Raw genomic sequence first — 17,195 nt, forward strand, 5'->3', positions numbered from 1 at the left:
GCTGCAGTAAAAGTCCCAGGAAATACAGTGAGGGCCGCCGAGGCCTGGCCCCGGCCTGAGAGTGGGCAGTGTTGGGGCCCGGTGCTCTCAGGGTGACCCACTGGGCCTGCCCCTGACCGGAGCCCCCCACCTCCACCACCTCACTGGGGCCCTGGGTATCAGGGCAAGGGGGTGTGGGGAGAGGCACCGGCCACTGCCCCCCTTCTTGTCACTCCTTCAAAGGGCCCTGGTCCCTGACAGATGCACTGAGCCCTTCTGGTGGGCATGAGGCCCCCAGCTTTGGCTCACTCCTTCCCCTAGCTGGATTTCTAGGGTACATTGCCTTGACTGCATCACCTGGGTGGTTTGGTGGAGGGCAATACCCAGCAGGAAGTCTGGGGGCCAGATGTCCTAGCTGGGACAGGGTCTCAGTAGCAGTGCTGACCCCTGGATGGCCAAAGCCCTAGGTTCTCTGGGTGGCCATCCTCTTCTACCCTCCTAGGATCCATGGCTCAAAGTCCTTAGGCATCCCCCTCACACACACACACACACACACACACACACACACACACACACACACACTGGGTCAGTCCCACGTGTCCTGCTTCTGGGTGGAGAAGGCGAGGAGGTGAACTTGCCCCATGGCCTCGGAAGCTATGTGCCCAGCTGCCTGAGAGCCCGGGGCTCCACAGCCCTTGGGTGTAGCTGGCCACATGAGGAGGTGTCCCTGGTGCTGAGAACACCTGTGAGTGGGTGTCAGCATTGAGGGGCCAGCCAGGACTCTGGCGTGGCCCCAGGTACTTGCTGTTTGGAGCAGGACAGACATTCAGAGGGGCTCCCGACCTCAGGGACTCAAGGTCGCCTTGGACAGAGGACTTATTTCCCAGCGGCAGGTCAGAGAGCTTCCCCGGCTGAGGGCGCTGTGAGTCTCAGCCGCCAGCATGGCCTCAGTGGAGGGGCGGAGGATGTCAGAGAGGGAGAAGAGCTGAAGGAAAAGATGCCTGTGTTTGGAAACCATTCTCCACAAAGGTGGGGGCAGGGAGGTGGGGGATGGGTTCAGGAGCCACACTATCAATTGGGGGGGGATGTGGGTGGGGTTTTGGGTGAGGCCTTGTGGAAATCCATTATGAGAAGGCAGGTGCCCAGCAGGCATTTCCTGGGGACCCAAGGCAGTGCTGGAGCCCATACCTCCTGCACATCTCACACGGGGCCCCACACTCTACCCTGAAGCCCCATTCACACACATCCCCATGCACCCCCAGTGCAGAGGGACTCACAGCTCTCCCGCCCTAACGCAGCAGCCCGCCCCTCCTCGCTAAGACATTGTCTGGTCTAATTTCCGGTGGCCCCTTGCCCTCCCTCCCCCTTCGGCCCTCCCTTCCCCAGACTCGGTGGGGAAGGGGCACCCGAAATCAAGGCAGCTGAGAACCAGGGAGAAGAGTGGGCGGAGGAGGGCTGCGGGCTCTTCCCGTGTCAGCTCCCTCGCCGCCGTCCCATTAATCACAGCGTGGCAGTCCAGTTGGGGATCCCAGGCGCCCCGTGCCACACGCAGCCCGCAGAACAATGGGATTATTTCCGGGGGGAGAGGGCGCCTTGGGCAGGGGCTCAGGCGGCGGGGCCTCCTTCCCTCAATCCGTCCCTCGGCACCCAACGAGCGCCTGCGGCGACCAGGGACGGGTGGCAGAGCGGACGCGGGTGGCGCGCGGGTGGCAGGGCCTGGCCAGTTTAATTCAATTAGCTGGGTCGCTGCCGCCTCGGTGCGACTCCGGGCCCGCGGGGCTCAGCTTAGGGCAGCTGCTCTTTGTGCGGAACCCATACATATGGATACGGTCCCTCCCCCTTAGGCACCCCCACCCCAACTTCTGGCACCTGCGGCTCCCCCCTCCCCCACCCTCCCCGCCCTCGTCCTCCCCCGAAAATTTGGGAAACTGTGCGGCTGCTTGTGGGCCCAATGCGGCCAGCAGAATGTGTGCCTGAACGTGTTTTTAATCTCAGGCGCAGGAAGCCAGTGTACCTGTAAGTTTGCAACTTCTGTGTGTGCCTGTGCGGGGACGCGAGGAGGAGGCCTCCAGAGCGGCTGCCGGGACTGCGCACAGGAGTGCGCGTTTTTGTGTGCAAGGTCTGTGACTCTGGGCCTGAGAGAGGTGCTGGATCTGCTTCAGCGCTGTATCTGGAAAGCCTCGGGTGTTGGTTGTGTCTGCCAGGGTGACTATGAGGGGGCCATGTGCAGTCAGGACCGAGCGTGGAACCCAGGACCTCGGGGGTAGCAGCTGGGACTCCCAGGCGGAATTGGAATTCGTTCCCCCTCACCCCACCCCCGGCCCTGATAGAGGAGGAGCTTGGCGAGTTGATTTCAAACCCCAGCTCAGGCTCAATTCGGCTCAACTCCTTTACGCAGAGGACACGTCCTGAGCCCACCGGGCACCCCGCCCAGCGCGGCGCCCGGCCCTCTCAGCCTTCCCGGGTCTGAGCTGGACTGGTTTTCCATTCCTGGTGCGGTGTGGCCGGAGCTCAGGCAGCGCCTGCAGCTTCCGACGTGCCCTGAACGCCTGCGGAAATCTCCAGATGGCCCAAGCTCTTTTGGGTGATGGGGAGAACTTCAGGCTCCCCCACCAGAGTCCTGGATGGATCTGGGTTTTGGGAACTGGAAGGTGTCTCCCCTCCTCCCCCGCCCTTCCTTTGCGACCCAAATGTACGCTCTCAGAGGGCTGGGGAGCTGGATTGAGGTGAGAAATCTGGGTAGATCTGGCCGCTGCTGGTTTGTGGCCCAGCTGGAACCCTCCCAACCCCTCGTTCATCTTGACTGAGGGGCCAGAGTGAGGGAATCGCACACCCACAGAACTCTAGCCTGCCGATCCAGATCCCAAAGAGCCCGCCAGCCCCCAGCGCAGGCAGTAGGTGCCTAGAAGGTGGTAATGGCCCTCAGAGGTAGCGCCCTCCCTACTCCTTCCTCCCCCACACCACACTCAGGGACTGGTGGTGGAATGCCCTCCGCCTCCTGAAATTCCACAATTCCTTGGACCAGCTCAGACCCACTCGTCAGCTGGGTAGGCCAAGGATGGAGGCCAAGGATGGGCATGCTGGGGTGTGCCTGTGGTCCTGGGTCCTAGGTTGGAGTGCTCTCCTGGGGTCTGGTGGTGGGAAGCCAAAGTCGGTGCCCAGGAAGCCCCTCAGGGGATGGCAGGGCCACAGAGCTCTATCTTCCCCTGAACCTCAGGCCACACCCTGCCCAACTCTTTCCCCATTCTGGCATCCTGAGAGAACGATAGCATCAAAGATATATTCTGTCAAGGGCAGCAGTTCTAGATGGCAGGACCGGAGGGTGTCCAGGCCTCCTTTGGAAGGGAGTTGGTCAGAGAGAAGCCTTAGGCCCTAGCTTGATGTCCAGAGGTGACGGAGCCAATAGCTTCCTTTATATCAGAAACCAAGAAGGGGAGCCTTACAGGGCAGGGCCTAGACTTCATGACCCCATTGCTCAAGCAGGCCTTGGGGTAGGGGCAGGAGGAGGAGAAGAAAGGTGCTGGCTCCTAACCCAGGTGATAGCTGAGGTGTGTCTCACAGCAGGAAAGGTCTGTCCCTTGTCCCTCTGTTTTCAGTCTAGCTGGGGTGCCCCCACTGATGAAATGTATGCCTGCCCTGCCATGTTGGAGAGATCCTCAATCCCTGTTGCTGTAAGGATTGGGTAGAAGCACCCCGGGGGCTGGCCCTGGACAACCCCTACCTCCAGTCCTGAGAAATCACAGAGTGTATGGCAGGAGCCAGCCCGACCTGCTCACTCCCTCCTTCCTCAACTTAGCTTCCTGGACAGAACCCCCTCCCACAGACCCTGGAGTGTGGGTGCCCTTTACTGGGTCTCTAAGTGCTTTCATCCCCAGCTGTACCAACCCTTCCATTTTGCGGGTAAGCAAGGCAGAACTGGCCCCTTTAGTGCTGGAAATTCAGATCCCAGTGGCCCCAGCATGAACTGTTTCATCTCACACCTCCCCTTATACATTTCTCAGCTTGTCCTACACTGTCCCTGGTGCATATCTATTGGGCATATCCTGTCGCCCCCTTTCCACACCCACAGTCCAACATATGGTCATTGCCCTGACAACTACACTAGAAAATAAGACAACACACACACACACACACACAGACACACCCCATGATTACACTCACACTTTCACACAGTGGCAAAGGGACACCCTCAGTCCATCGTATGTGCTCATCATACAGGAACATTTGGAGAGACCTGATCTTATCTGTTACAGAAAACACACATTCACTTGCATTCTTACACAGACAAATCCAGTTGCAAAAATGGCCCAGACTCCCTTCTTCTCCCCCAGCCCCCTTACAGACATGCGTTTTGCTTGCAGTTGAATCCCAACAGCCTACCGCTGGTACATAATAGACACCCAATACATAGTTGTTGGGTAAATTTAGAAAATTATTCCTTGGAGACATGCCCAGTGTTATCTACTTGGCCATCCACACTGTCATGCACACTTTCACATCTGGCTTTCCCCTCGTGGACACACAGTCTCCCAAACACAAGGTAATTAAGTTATCACACACACATACACACACCCCTAAGCTAAAGGACAACCCCTGGCCCAGGGGTCTCTCCCAGAGGGGGAGGAAAGCGTGTGGGATCTGAAGGAGCTGCCCTCTGTGGCTGAGCCCTCCTGTTTCTCCTCCCCCAGCCCCAGCCTCAGCCCCAGCTGCTCCTTTTTTAATTGGAGGCACTTCTTTATTCTGCAGGCCAGGGGAGTGGGTGGTGCTCTATGGGGGAGGGGGGGTTACCAGGTGGCCTCAGGGCTGGAACTCACCTAGATGTGTGTTGGAGATACTCCTGCAAAGCTAGGACATCTACTATCTACCAAGTTTGGTATTAAGAAATCAGCTTCGGGACGCCTGGGTGGCTCAGTTGGTTAAGCAGCTGCCTTCAGCTCAGGTCATGATCCCAGCGTCCTGGGATCGAGTCCCACATCGGGCTCCTTGTTCTGTGGGGAGCCTGCTTCTCCCTCTGCCTCTGCCTGCCACTCTGTCTGCCTGTGCTCGCTCTCTCTCTCTCTCTGACAAATAAATAAAATCTTAAAAAAAAAAAAAAAAAAAGAAATCAGCTTCTATGGGGCGCCTGGGTGGCTCAGTGGGTTAAAGCCTCTGCCTTCGGCTCAGGTCATGGTCCCAGAGACCTGGGATCGAGCCCCACATCAGGCTCTCAGCGAGCCTGCTTCCCTTCCTCTCTCTCTGCCTGCCTCTCTGCCTGCTTGTGATCTCTGTCTGTCAAATAAATAAATAAAATCTTAAAAAAAAAAAAAGAAATCAGCTTCTAATGCCTGGAGTCTGAAAAACAGTATTTGAGCCTAGTTCCTGTCCCTTCCTGGCTTTCAGTGCCTCAGTTTTCCCATCTGTGAAATGGAGATAACACCATTGGATTACTGGTGGACAACACAAGATCATCACTGTGACTGAGGGTGCCTAGGATGTCACTGTGCCTTATCCTGCTTTCTTTTCCTCCCCTAGTCCTTCCTAAGAAGGGCTACTCTGCACAACATTCAGAAACACTGTAGAAATGCAAAAGCTGCACCACCTAAGGTTAAGCTCCCTGTGAGTCTCCTCTCACTCCCACTGCCCCTCCCTCCCCCCTTCAGAACACTTTCCAACCTGCAGGGCTGTGCTCAGGGAACACTGCTTCCAGGAGGGGTGGGGGCCAGAACCCAGAGACTCCTGACCCTCTTGTCTCAACTTCCTAGGAAGAGAAGGGACCGAAAAAGTGTACCCCAGGCCCTCAGCAACTGCCTCATTGGAAAAAAAAAGGCTGAGGTCAAGTTGGACACAAAGAACCCCACCTTGGTGGAGGCCAGCACCTCAGAACTAGATTGGGAGAAAAGTTGACTTTGGTAAGTCGGAGAGATGGGGGTGGGGGGTGGAGGGAGTCATGGAAGAGACCGTAGAGGCAAACAGATGTAAGGGCAGGGAAAAGTCAGGATGTCCCTGGGTTGCGGGATTTTGATGAGAAGAGCATCCCAACAGTCTTAATGGGCCACTAGGCAGCTGTGACCTCTGCCAACCTTGGGCTGAGCCAATAAGGTGATACCTCCTGCCAGGGACCCTGGCCAACTGATGCCAGATCTAAGGAATTCAAGATGCAGTAAGTAAGTAAGGCAGATGCCCAAATGGGCAAGGTCAGAAAGACATGGGTGCTAGAAAGATTCATCCAGAGGAGGATGGAGGGAGGAATGGGGAGAGTGTTAGGAACATGGAGGGGGTTTCCTGCATGGGCCAGAGAGCGGCAAAGGGAAGTTGTTCTAAGGATAACCTAGAAAGACAGTTTTAACTGCAGCAGGCAGAACTGTAGTTAACCATGAAAAGGAACAGGGCCACTGTGATCCAGCCCCAAAGGAAGTGAATGCAACCCTCTCCATACTTTCCAGCCTCATCCAGGGAAAAGAGTTCAGATTTGGGGAACCCAGATCAACATTATTCAGTCTGTGGAACTTTGGGCAGGTTTGTTCATTTTACCAAGTCTCAATTTTTGTTTTTGTTTTTTAAAAATGAATATAATTCACATACCATAATATTCCCTTTAAATCATAACAGATTCAGTGGTTTTTAAGATAGTCACAGTTATGCAATGATTACCTCTATTTAATTCCAGAATATTTTCGTCACTTCAAATAGAAACTTTGTATACATTTGCAGCCACTTCCTACCCTCCCTCCTCCAACCCCAGACCGCCACTAATCTACTCTCTGCCTCTGTGGATTTGCCTGTTCTGAATGGTTCATATAAATGCAGTCATATAATATGTGGCCTTTTGTGCCTGGCTTCTTTTCATTAACATCATGTTTCCTAGGCTTTTCCATGTTGTAGCATGAACTAGGACTTTCTTCTTATTCTCTTTTTTTTTTTTTTTTGGATGAATAATATTCCATTGTATGGTTATACCACATTTTATTTATCCATTCATCGCATGATGACCATTTGATCTGTTCTCACTTTTTGGCCATTATAAAAAATACTGCTATGAACATTCATTCAATTTTCTTATTTTAAAATTAGAGATGTTTCCATTAACTTCACAGAGTTATTGTCTTAAATGAGATCAGTGTGGTGTGGTGCCCAGCACATAGGATTTTCTCGAGAAAACACTTATGTTTATCTCTGCTTTAGTTCCCCCAAGATAAAAAGCAGGAAAGAGACAGATTTAAGTTCAAACAATTTTTGATGAAAGTTACCCTGGGTAGAGGTGTGAAACCTCAATTGGGTGGATGGAGAGGAGCAAACTGGCAAGGGAGTAGAGCTCTCTCCTGTTTCTGCGTAGCATTTCCAAACCACTACCTACTTCATATCTGGACTTGCTCTGAGTGGGCTTTTGTCCACCTGCCTGGCGCCCAGACACGATATTCCCCATAGAGATGGGCTTCCAACAGCAGCCAGATTTCCAGTCTAAATTACAAATGCAAGTCAAACCCAGCTCCTCCGTCTCGATCAAGTCACTTAGCCTCTCTGAAATTTGACTTTCTTACGTCTGTAAAATAGGGATAATACCCATCTTGAAGAGTTGGTGAAGTTCATGGTGTTCTCCATAACACTTATCGCCATCTGACTTAATGTATTTGCTTCTTTATTGTCTAACCCCCTCTATGAAATGTAAATTTGTGAGGGCAGGACCTTTGTTTTGTTTACTGCTGTTTTCCCAATGCCAAAACCAGTGCCTGACACGTGGAAAGTATTCAATAAATATTTGTTGAATAGGAGGTTCATTCATTCGCCCCGGGATGACTATATCCTGCTCTTTGGGGTGGTACTCCACAGTGGGTGGGGAGAGGGGGACTGAGATGAGTAAGCCACTCCCAGCCTCCACCAAGATCTCTTCAAGTGGAAATAACAGACCTGACCAAAGCAAATAGACTGTAACGAGATTTGAGAAGTAGAATGCAAACCTTCATATTCTAGCATCTTGCCTGATAGAGACAGTCCCTCCTCGAAGACCTGTTGAATCTGATAAGACCAGAAACAGATCCCAAGGGATCCAACCCGCATCCTTCCCAGAGCTTGGCTTCTTTGAGGGAGCAAACCTTTCCCTACTGAAGAGGGAAAAAAGAGAGGAAGCAAAAAAAGGGAGTTTCCTCCTTCTCTCCCAGGCGCTAAGCCAGTCAGTCACAGGCAAAACTTTAAAAGGCCTCTGTTTGCCAGGATGGGTTGCCCTGATCTTGGTCCCACCAACCCCAGCCCCCACAGTCTTACATCCCCCACACCTCCCTCCCAGGATTCCAAAAGTAAGAAAATAACTCCCTGCCCTCATAGCTATCCAAGGGTTCCTTGTTTGGAATAGCCAGAGAGGGCTAGTTACTAGGTGAAAGCAATCTAACTGAATTCACTCACATGCTGTGGGAACTGCTTCTTGAGGACTCTGTTTATTTAAAAGGAAAGGGGTACCTTGAGGCATGGGCACCCTGGCAGCAGGCCCGGAGCCAACTCTCTTGACTTGTGTTTGCCTCTCAGAAAGTCTACCTTTCCTCAGTTTCTCTAAATAGGCTGAGTTGGGATAGTTGTTGATTTTTCCAACAATATCTAGCCAGTTGCTCCTAGCCCTGTGTTTTAAAAAAAGGACAAGCCTGAACTCACCTTCCTCCCTCAGGGGTCTGGGCTCCATACCTGGGGAGTAGACAGTCTTCTACTTTCTAACAAGCCAGACTTGAAGTTTGGAGTACATCCTCTTGTTGGCGGACAGGTGCTTCCCAGCCGAGCCCTTGGGGAGGTTCTCCGGTAGCTCACGGACACCCTTCCCCAGAGGCCTATCAAAGTCGGACCTCTCTGGCCCAATTCAAAGTGGGGAGACTCCTGCCAGGATGGGAAAAGGTCTCTGTCCTCCACCTCCTTGGGTCCGTCTGTTCATAGGTCTCTGGGAATGGCCGCCTCCTGTTCTTTTTCTCCTTTTAAGTCTCTGAATCCCTTCTCTCTCTTCCTGAAACTACTTCTCTGAGCCTCGGTCTCCGTCCCTCTGTGTCTGGCTCCTGCATCAGTCTCGGCTCCCGGCCTCCCTCTCCCCCTCTCCGCCCCTCCCCCGCGCTGTCATTCACCCCGCTCCTCTCCACGCACAGCCAATGGAGAGACCCGGCCGAAACGGCTAGGCTCGCTCGCACCGGGCTTTTTCGCCCTGTGATTGATGTCCCAGAGTCAACATCTAGCAAGCAGCCGGAGAGGGGAAGGAGCAGCCAGAGAGGGGAAGAATACGGCGCCCCCTCTTCCTTCCTCTCCCCCCTACTTTAGCCCTCCGCGCACTTCGCCTCCAAGTCTTCGCGCAGCCAGGAGCCCCTGCCGCCTCCGCGCCCCTGCGCGCTTGCCCCCCGAGCCAAACACAGCAAGCGCCGCCGCCCAGGCCCCCCCGCGGGGCCGGGGCCGGGGGCCAGCATGGAGCACCTGGGCCCGCACCATCTCCACCCGGGCCATGCGGAGCCCATCAGCTTCGGCATCGACCAGATTCTCAACAGCCCGGACCAAGGCGGCTGCATGGGGCCCACCTCGCGCCTCCAGGACGGAGAATACGGCCTTGGCTGTTTGGTTGGAGGCGCCTACGCTTACGGCGGCGGGGGCCCCGCGTCCGGGGCGGGGGCCGGGGGCGCGGGAGCCTATGGTGCTGGAGGTCCGAGCGGCCCTGGTGGCCCGGCGAGCAGCGGCGGCGGCGGCGCCTGCAGCATGGGCCCGCTGGCTGGCTCCTACAACGTGAACATGGCCTTGGCGGGCGGCCCCGGTCCCGGCGGCGGCGGCGGGGGCGGCGGCGGCAGCGGCGGCGGCGGCGGGGGGGCCCTGAGCGCTGCGGGGGTGATCCGGGTGCCGGCGCATAGGCCGCTAGCCGGAGCGGTGGCCCACCCTCAGCCTCTGGCTACTGGCTTGCCCACCGTGCCCTCCGTGCCTGCGGTGCCGGGTGTCAACAACCTCACCGGCCTCACCTTTCCCTGGATGGAGAGTAACCGCAGATACACAAAGGACAGGTTCACAGGTGAGTCCGGCCCGCGCGCGCCCCGCCTGGCCGCGGCCCGGGCTCTGCGCTACCTTTCCCCCGCCTGGTGGCTCCCCGCAGCCCCCTCTGCGCACCAGGTTGCCCAGGTCCTCTCGGCGGTTCCCCCAAGTGCAGCCGCCCGCCACATTTCCACGCTCGCGGAATCGCCAGGCTCCAAGAGTTCTCCCAGGCTGGGCCCCTTTCCGTCTCTCACGCAGGACCCCTACTCTGAAAAGCGTTCCCTGATCCCCTCTCGGAGTCCCTGAGCTCTGTCAGGCGGAGGGAAAGGGTAGTTTCGGGACTACCTTCAGCCGGCATTTGGGGCTCGGTATTCTTGGAGAAAGGGGCGCGATGTGAACGTACTGTTTCTTCCGTCCCGGCCAACGTTCTCTGGCTGAAACCGCGAGCCCCAGAATCCGACGCAAGGAGAGAACAGGTTCCCCACCTCTCGTTCCCTACACACACACGCACACGCACACGCACACCACTTCGCGCTCGGAGCTCCAGTGCCCTTTGCGTTTGCCGGGCCCAGCAGAGGCCCCGAGCCTGAGTAAAGCAGCAGAGCTGCCGGGCCCTTCTTCCCGGACTGCGGGCTTCGTCCAGGTCGGTGGCAGCGTGAAGCTGAGCTTCCTGCTTCATTTTCGTTGGGTCCCGGCATGGCGTCCTCCCCTCTGGGCCCAGCCCTGTTCCCTCCAGTGTGAATAATGCACAGGCCTGGCTGGCGATCGATCCGTGGCGGCGGAGGGACAACTCCTGGGACGATTACGCGTTCGGTGGCGGCGGCGGTGGCCGGCTGCCGCCCTCTGCGCTGCCAGCTCCGCGCCTTCCCCCGTCCGCCCCGGCTCCCTCCGCTCTCGCTTCCGCTCTCGGCACTCGGCACTCGGCACTCAGCTCTCGTTCACGAGCGGGCCCCTTTCTCCGGCCTCACTTCCCGCCGCCCCTTAGCGTTCCTAGGATCCTCGATCCTCCCGCCCAGGCCAGCTCCGTTGCCCGCTTAGAAGTAACCACGAGTTGAACCTGGGTTCCTGGCCGGGCGTTAGAGAAAGGAGGCGGGAGGTACGGGCCCCTGCCGAATGGCGACGTGGGACTCCCATGGGGCTTGGGATCCAGGCCCAATGGTGGAAAGGAAATAGGCAGCTTAGAGCTACACGCTCAGCTAGGCGGCCCCAAGTCACCCCAGGCCCCTTGCTCCTGTTCTGGCCTTGGAACCGTGGCTCAAGCTAGGTCAGAGGGAGGGAGGGAGGCATGCAGCAGAGGCTACAACCTTTCTGCTCTGGACCTCCAGAAAGGACCCTGTACTCAAGGGACCCCAGTCCCCAACCTTAGTTCTCTCAGGCCTGCTTCCCATTGCACTCCCCCAACCCAGGCCAGGCCAGTCCTGAAGGGCTCTAATGGAACCTCAGCCCAGAACCAACTGGTCTTGGGTCTCTAGCGAAAGGCGTTCCACAGAGGACCTACAGCCACAGTACACCCTAATCTTCTTCAGGCCTGAAGAAGGTTCTGAGGAAATGAGTAACTGTCACCTTGTGTTGCCATGTGTCCTGTATGTCTGCCTGTGTGCCTGCCCCTGTGTCTGTGTGTCAGACTGGGTGTATAGATCTAGAATTTGCCCCTGTGGTATGTGTGTGTCCTGTGGTGGCTCAGGTCAAGACCCAGTCCCCCACCCTTGACCTAGCACTGCCTCTAGGTGCCTGGGGCAGTGGGGGCCTGCGACCTTTAGCTCGCATCAGACAGGCCCTCAAGGAGGCTGGGGAGGCGACCACGTCTTTTCTGGCTGAGCACGTGGGAGCCCCGGGCTGCAGAGGCCTCCGCGGCGGAGGCGGCGGCGGGGGCGTCGGCGGCGTCGGCGTCGGCCTGGCGGGCGGGAGGGGGCCCTTTCCCGCCGCGGGCTTGGAGCTGAGGGCTGACGGGAGGATCGCCGCCCTGCTCCTGGGGTATAGCTGCTGCGCTCGCTGATCGCGGGGAGTCGGGCCTGGGACGCCTCCTGACGCTCTGCCGCTTGCCTCTGCCGTCTGTCTGTCTCCCGCTCCAGTGGCCCTCTCACCCTTCACTGTAACACGCCGTATAGGTCACCCCTATCAGAACCGGACGCCCCCCAAGAAGAAGAAGCCGCGCACGTCCTTCACGCGCCTGCAGATCTGCGAGCTGGAAAAGCGCTTCCACCGCCAGAAGTACCTGGCCTCGGCCGAGCGCGCCGCCCTGGCCAAGGCGCTCAAAATGACCGACGCGCAGGTCAAAACCTGGTTCCAGAACCGGCGGACGAAGTGGAGGTGAGCGCGCTGGACGGGCAGCTCTCTGCCCCTGGGTCTCTCCTGGGGCGCTCACACCCTCCTCCGCTCGCTGGCTTCTGATCGGTTCCCTGCTAGGCTCGCGGGGAACGGGAAGCAACCGAGGCCGTTGCCGAGGGCGAGGCTGGAGAGCCCCGGCTCTGTTTTACCGGAGGTTTCTTGGCCTTCTGGCCGACACACTCAGTGCTGGTGTAGACGAGGCTGGTCTCCGCTGCTGCTTGGGGAAATGGCGGGGCAGAGCACAGACCGTGCATTTCGGGCTTTGGGGATCAGTGAGTCGTAAGGGACATTTTGTTTGTGCAAAGTCGCGTTAACAGAGATGCCTACTCCATCCCGGAGACTGGAGGTGGGATGGCCCGTGCCTTGTTTCTGCGCTCCAGCCGGGGTTCCTGCTTGTGCTGTCAGGCTCCAAACCGCGGGCCTGGGCCCTTCCGACTCCCTTCTCCCCAGGCGCTCCGCCCCGTGCTCACACAGCCAGGCGCCCCACCCTGGGAGAGGAAAATCAATCCGCACCGGCTGTAGCGGGGTTTTGGAGTCCCACTGAAAGGGGGATCAATTAGGAGCAGATGGGTGTTTGTGTGTGAGAGAAAGAGACACATTTACCCTTTTCCCGTCACACACCCACAACCACACTAAAATCCCCCCCCCCCACACACACATACATTTCTCTCTCTCCCTCTTATAAAGCGTCCCACACTCTTGGGCAGACTAACTCCCCGCACCTACCGGCGCTTTCTCCAGGTGCCTCACTTGCACCCCTACACCCTCCTGCACATCTGGCCTGCATACTCCGTTCCACACACTCGAAAAGTTTTTCCGATAGTTCAGACCTCAGCGGGGAGAGCGCAGGAGAGTCCAGGCAAAGTCCGTGGCTCCCCGCTGGGTGAGCCTAGAGCTGGAGGAAGGAATTGGAGTTTCCTCTTTTTCTGAATGAAAGCGAGGAATCTCCCGCCATTCTGCAGTCGTGGCCACAAAGAAAGCCACTGCCCCCCCACTCTGCCCCCTCCTTCCTGGCACTGGCGAAGAAATGGGGGTTGGTTTCAGACTTCTGGAAGGCTAAAGAGGTAGCAAGGGCTAGCGGAATAAGGGGGGGCACTAGCGTTCCCAAGGCCCCAGCAGACTGCAGCCTAAGCAAGGGGAGGGAGCAACGCAAGTCCCTGGAAGAGAGGGGCACAGGGGAAGAGAGAGGCAGGAGAAGGGAGGGGACCCGGCAAGGATAAATAGCCCATCCCAGGAAGAAAAGGAAAAACCAGGCACCTTAAGAAGTCTTAGGATAATAAACGAAAGCAATGGATGATTAAACCTCCATTTCCGTTTCAAATAAATTCTCTTAATTCTGAGAGAACGAAGGAAGTGTGGGTGAGAGAAAATAGGAGATAAAGACACGATGCCTAAAAGGAAGAAAACCAGTCAGGCCGTTTGAAATGCAGGACCGAAGGGTAAGGCGAGAGACAGACGAACGGAGCAAAAGGGAAGAAGGGGCGCTGGGAAGGAGGCCGGCGTCCACCGCTGGGAGAGGCCCTTGCTGGCTTCGCGCGGCTTCATCGATCGCCTACAAATTGCTTCTGGAGGCCCCCGGGACTCCCATTAGGTCTGTCCACCTTAGAGACAGACGTTTGATCTCAGTTGACGGGGTGGAGGGGGGGCATTAAATGGAATAAGTGAGTCATTGCCTCCCCGGGCTGCCTCGGAGGAAGGCGGCTGGTCCCACGGCGGGAGTCCCCGCAGGACACAGGGCTCAGCGCAGGAGGCAGGAAGCCTGCAACAGGATCACAGAGAAAAGGGGGAGACGAGAGGTCAGGCAAGGCAGCTCGCAATCCGCTGACCCTGGACTGGTGGGGAGGGTGGGGCGCCTCAGGCTTGGGACAGAGGGAGAGGCAAGGTGCCATCCTAACCCTGGTTGTGCCTTCCTAGGCTTTTGGGAGACGGGGACCCCCAAATGCTTGGGCCTAGCAGATTTTCCCACAGCTTCCCCGGGGATACCTCCGCCTCATTTATTTTTGGGGTTTCCAGTCTTTATCGGAGTCAGGACCCTCAAGATAAGGGTGTGTGTTAAAGGGCCCCAAGCTGGAGCTGGGAGCTGTGAAGGGAGCAGTGCTCCTCCAGGCTACTTCCCCGGGAGCACACTGGGAGCCTGGGTAACGGCTTGTCCCCGGTGCAGGCGGCAGACCGCCGAGGAGCGTGAGGCAGAGAGGCAGCAGGCGAACCGCATCCTCCTGCAGCTGCAGCAAGAGGCCTTCCAGAAGAGTCTGGCGCAGCCCTTGCCCGCCGACCCGCTGTGTGTGCACAACTCTTCACTCTTCGCCCTGCAAAACCTGCAGCCATGGTCCGACGACTCCACCAAGATCACCAGCGTCACGTCGGTGGCTTCGGCCTGCGAGTGAGCCTGCCTGCCCCACCCCACAGGAACCCGGGTCCAGCCAAGGGGTCGCTGAGGCTGAGACCCAGGACTCTCTCCCCCTCCCGCTTCAGACTGCACGCGGGAGGGGAACGCGGCGCCCCTCCGCACTGGCGTGGGCGCTCCTGCCCACCTTGTTTCCTCTTTGATGGAGGAAGAAAAGAGCGCAGGGACGGGTACCTCCTTCCAGACGCCTAAGTGGTCCCACGCCCTCTGGAACTGTTCAGAGTCCTTTCAGTTTGCGTCTATTTTATTTTATTCTGATTTTTAACGTGGGATTGAGAGAGGCAGAGGAGGTGGGGGAAGAAGAGCTCCTGAGGTCCTCAGAGGAGAGCATGGGCTGTCATTTGAACTTGCTCTGGGGAGTACCCCTCTGTATCCCACTCCCCACCACACTTGACACCCCAAGGTCCTCCCAAAGGTGACTTCACCGTTCCTCCTGGTGTCACCCACAGTCAAACACAGAGGACCTGTGGCAGAGTGTCATGCACACGTGGGGCCATAGCCTTCACACCCTTAACCCTCACTATCAGGCATAAGCTAGGGGCGACCCAGCTTCGTTGTCAACAGCATGGCACTTCTCACAAACACAAGGCTATGGCCGCACTGTGACACACTATCCCACACACAACAACGCCACAACCTGCCAGGCCCCCATCACACGTCCTAGCTGCACCCAGGTACGCACAAGCAGGTTTCACACAAACTCAGCCTCTTTCTCCAGATCCTGTTCATAGGGGAGCTTAAGTTATGCACTTATAAGGTGTTTTCTGTGTAACCATTTTATAAAGTGCTTGTGTAATTTATGTGAAAAAAAAAATAAAACCCTCCAGATCCGGAGTCAGGGCTGCCTGCTCCTTGCCTAGCCCAGCACCCTATAGCTATTTGGATTTGGTGTGAAATGGCGCTGGGACAGCTGCTGGAGTTTGTGCTGCCGCTGCTGGAGGGACACCTGGGGCAGGCTCTGGGGAACGGGGAGGAACAAACAGAGAGAGGGCAGACCTGAGGAAAGGAAGGAGTGCTAGGCTCTCCAGGGTCGGCTAATGCCCAAGAGGATATAATGTCTTTGGGTGTGAGGGTTGTGTGGGCATGCGTTGTGTGTTTGTGATGGTGTGGACGATCAGGATGGTACAGATAATGAAGGTAATAGTGTTTAAGCGTGTCACTGTGTTTGCAATTATTGGAAGTGCTTGTTTCTGCTTAATTGCAAATCGAAACTATCACTGCATGCATGAACTTGCAGTGGTGTGTCTGTAACCGCGAGTGAATGTGATTGTGTCTTTTTGGGTAATTATGATCAACCACCTGTACGTGTGGCTGTGTATGATTCCTGTGCTGATGTGTGTGAGTGTACCTATTCGTTTCTCCTCATGAATCTGTTTTTGTGTTAAATGTGTGAATGTTTGTAATTGTGAATCATCTGTAATTGGACAACTATCATTGTGTGTGATGTGTCATCGTGTGTGACACATAATCGTGTGACATGCAATCTCATACACGAGATGTGTATTTTACCTATATGTGTGTGTGGCAGTGTGTAATGGGGGAGTGAACTGGGGGGAGTGGGGATCATTGTGGGTGACTCTTCCTGCAGGTGAGTGTGTGTATGGTTGACTGAGTGGGTGTAATGGTGCAGTGCTGGTGGGGGGTCTGAGGTGGGCTGTATAGATACCCTGGGGGTGGTATACCAACATCTGCTAGGAGTTCCACGTTTCTAGGCCCTCACCCAGCAAGCCACACAGATTGGAGCACAGAGACTCAATAATTGGGCCAGGATTCTCTGTGGTGCTCTAAGTAGGACTTCCACTCCCAGCACTAGCCTGGCCTCGGAGAGATCTGTATAAGCAACTTCCCAGGGACCTTCAGGGAGGTCGCAGAGCACTCCAGGCCTGAGAACAGCCACAGTATACAACACTCCCTTTAACATCTAGTCCCCCACCTACTAGACCAATCTCAGGTGCACAAAACCAACTTGGGCCCACTTTTCTGGAAGAAGCTAGGTGGTGGAGGGTCTGGGGACATGTCGTCTTGGGGGAATAAAGTGGGGGGGGATAGGAGGCTCTTTCTCTGGGATGGCAGAGTGAGAGAACTTTCTGGCTAGAAACTAGAAGTGAGTTTTGTTTGGGTTTGGGTCTTGTTCAGGTATACAGAGCTGTGTGTACCCAGAGGGGTTGGGGAAGTCACAGAAAGCATCAGACACACTGTCCTTCATCCCTGCCCAGGCTGCCATCCTGGACCTGATCTCCCAGAGGGGGACAAAGCACGTCAACCTCTCACCCCAGGAGGCCCAAAGGGAAATGTGACTAGGAGGGGCAGGGCTCATCCATCTCTCATCCTTGGCCCCCATGGAGCCTGATCTCCTCAGAAGATTCTAGGTCTAAAGGTCTAAAGCTGGCCCTTCTTCTCCCACCTCCCAGGCCCACTGGGTGACCAGTCAGAGCCCTCACAAGCTGTGTTGGTCGTGGGGAGAAGGTTCTGGCCACAATAGTGGGTCTGCATGGGTCTGCAGCTGGCCTCCCTCCTATACCAGTTCAAA

The 17,195-nt window shown here is 56.5% G+C and overlaps 1 protein-coding gene across 2 annotated transcripts; it reads left to right on the forward strand.

Moving 5' to 3' along the window:
• The first annotated feature begins 9,193 nt into the window (after positions 1–9,193).
• On the forward strand, positions 9,194–15,499 carry TLX1 (T cell leukemia homeobox 1). Of its 2 annotated transcripts, none has more exons than XM_047702590.1 (3): positions 9,194–9,973; positions 12,006–12,243; positions 14,423–15,499. In XM_047702590.1, the coding sequence occupies exons 1-3, from the start codon at positions 9,385–9,387 to the stop codon at positions 14,643–14,645; spliced, it is 1,050 nt and encodes a 349-aa protein (XP_047558546.1). In that variant the 5' UTR covers positions 9,194–9,384; the 3' UTR covers positions 14,646–15,499. The 2 variants fall into 2 exon arrangements, with proteins under 2 accessions (XP_047558546.1, XP_047558547.1); XM_047702591.1 differs by having other exon boundaries at positions 12,042–12,243.
• Positions 15,500–17,195: the final 1,696 nt, after the last annotated feature.

Source organism: Lutra lutra, chromosome 14 (genome assembly GCF_902655055.1).
Source record: "Lutra lutra chromosome 14, mLutLut1.2, whole genome shotgun sequence".
NCBI classification, from domain to species: domain Eukaryota; kingdom Metazoa; phylum Chordata; class Mammalia; order Carnivora; family Mustelidae; genus Lutra; species Lutra lutra.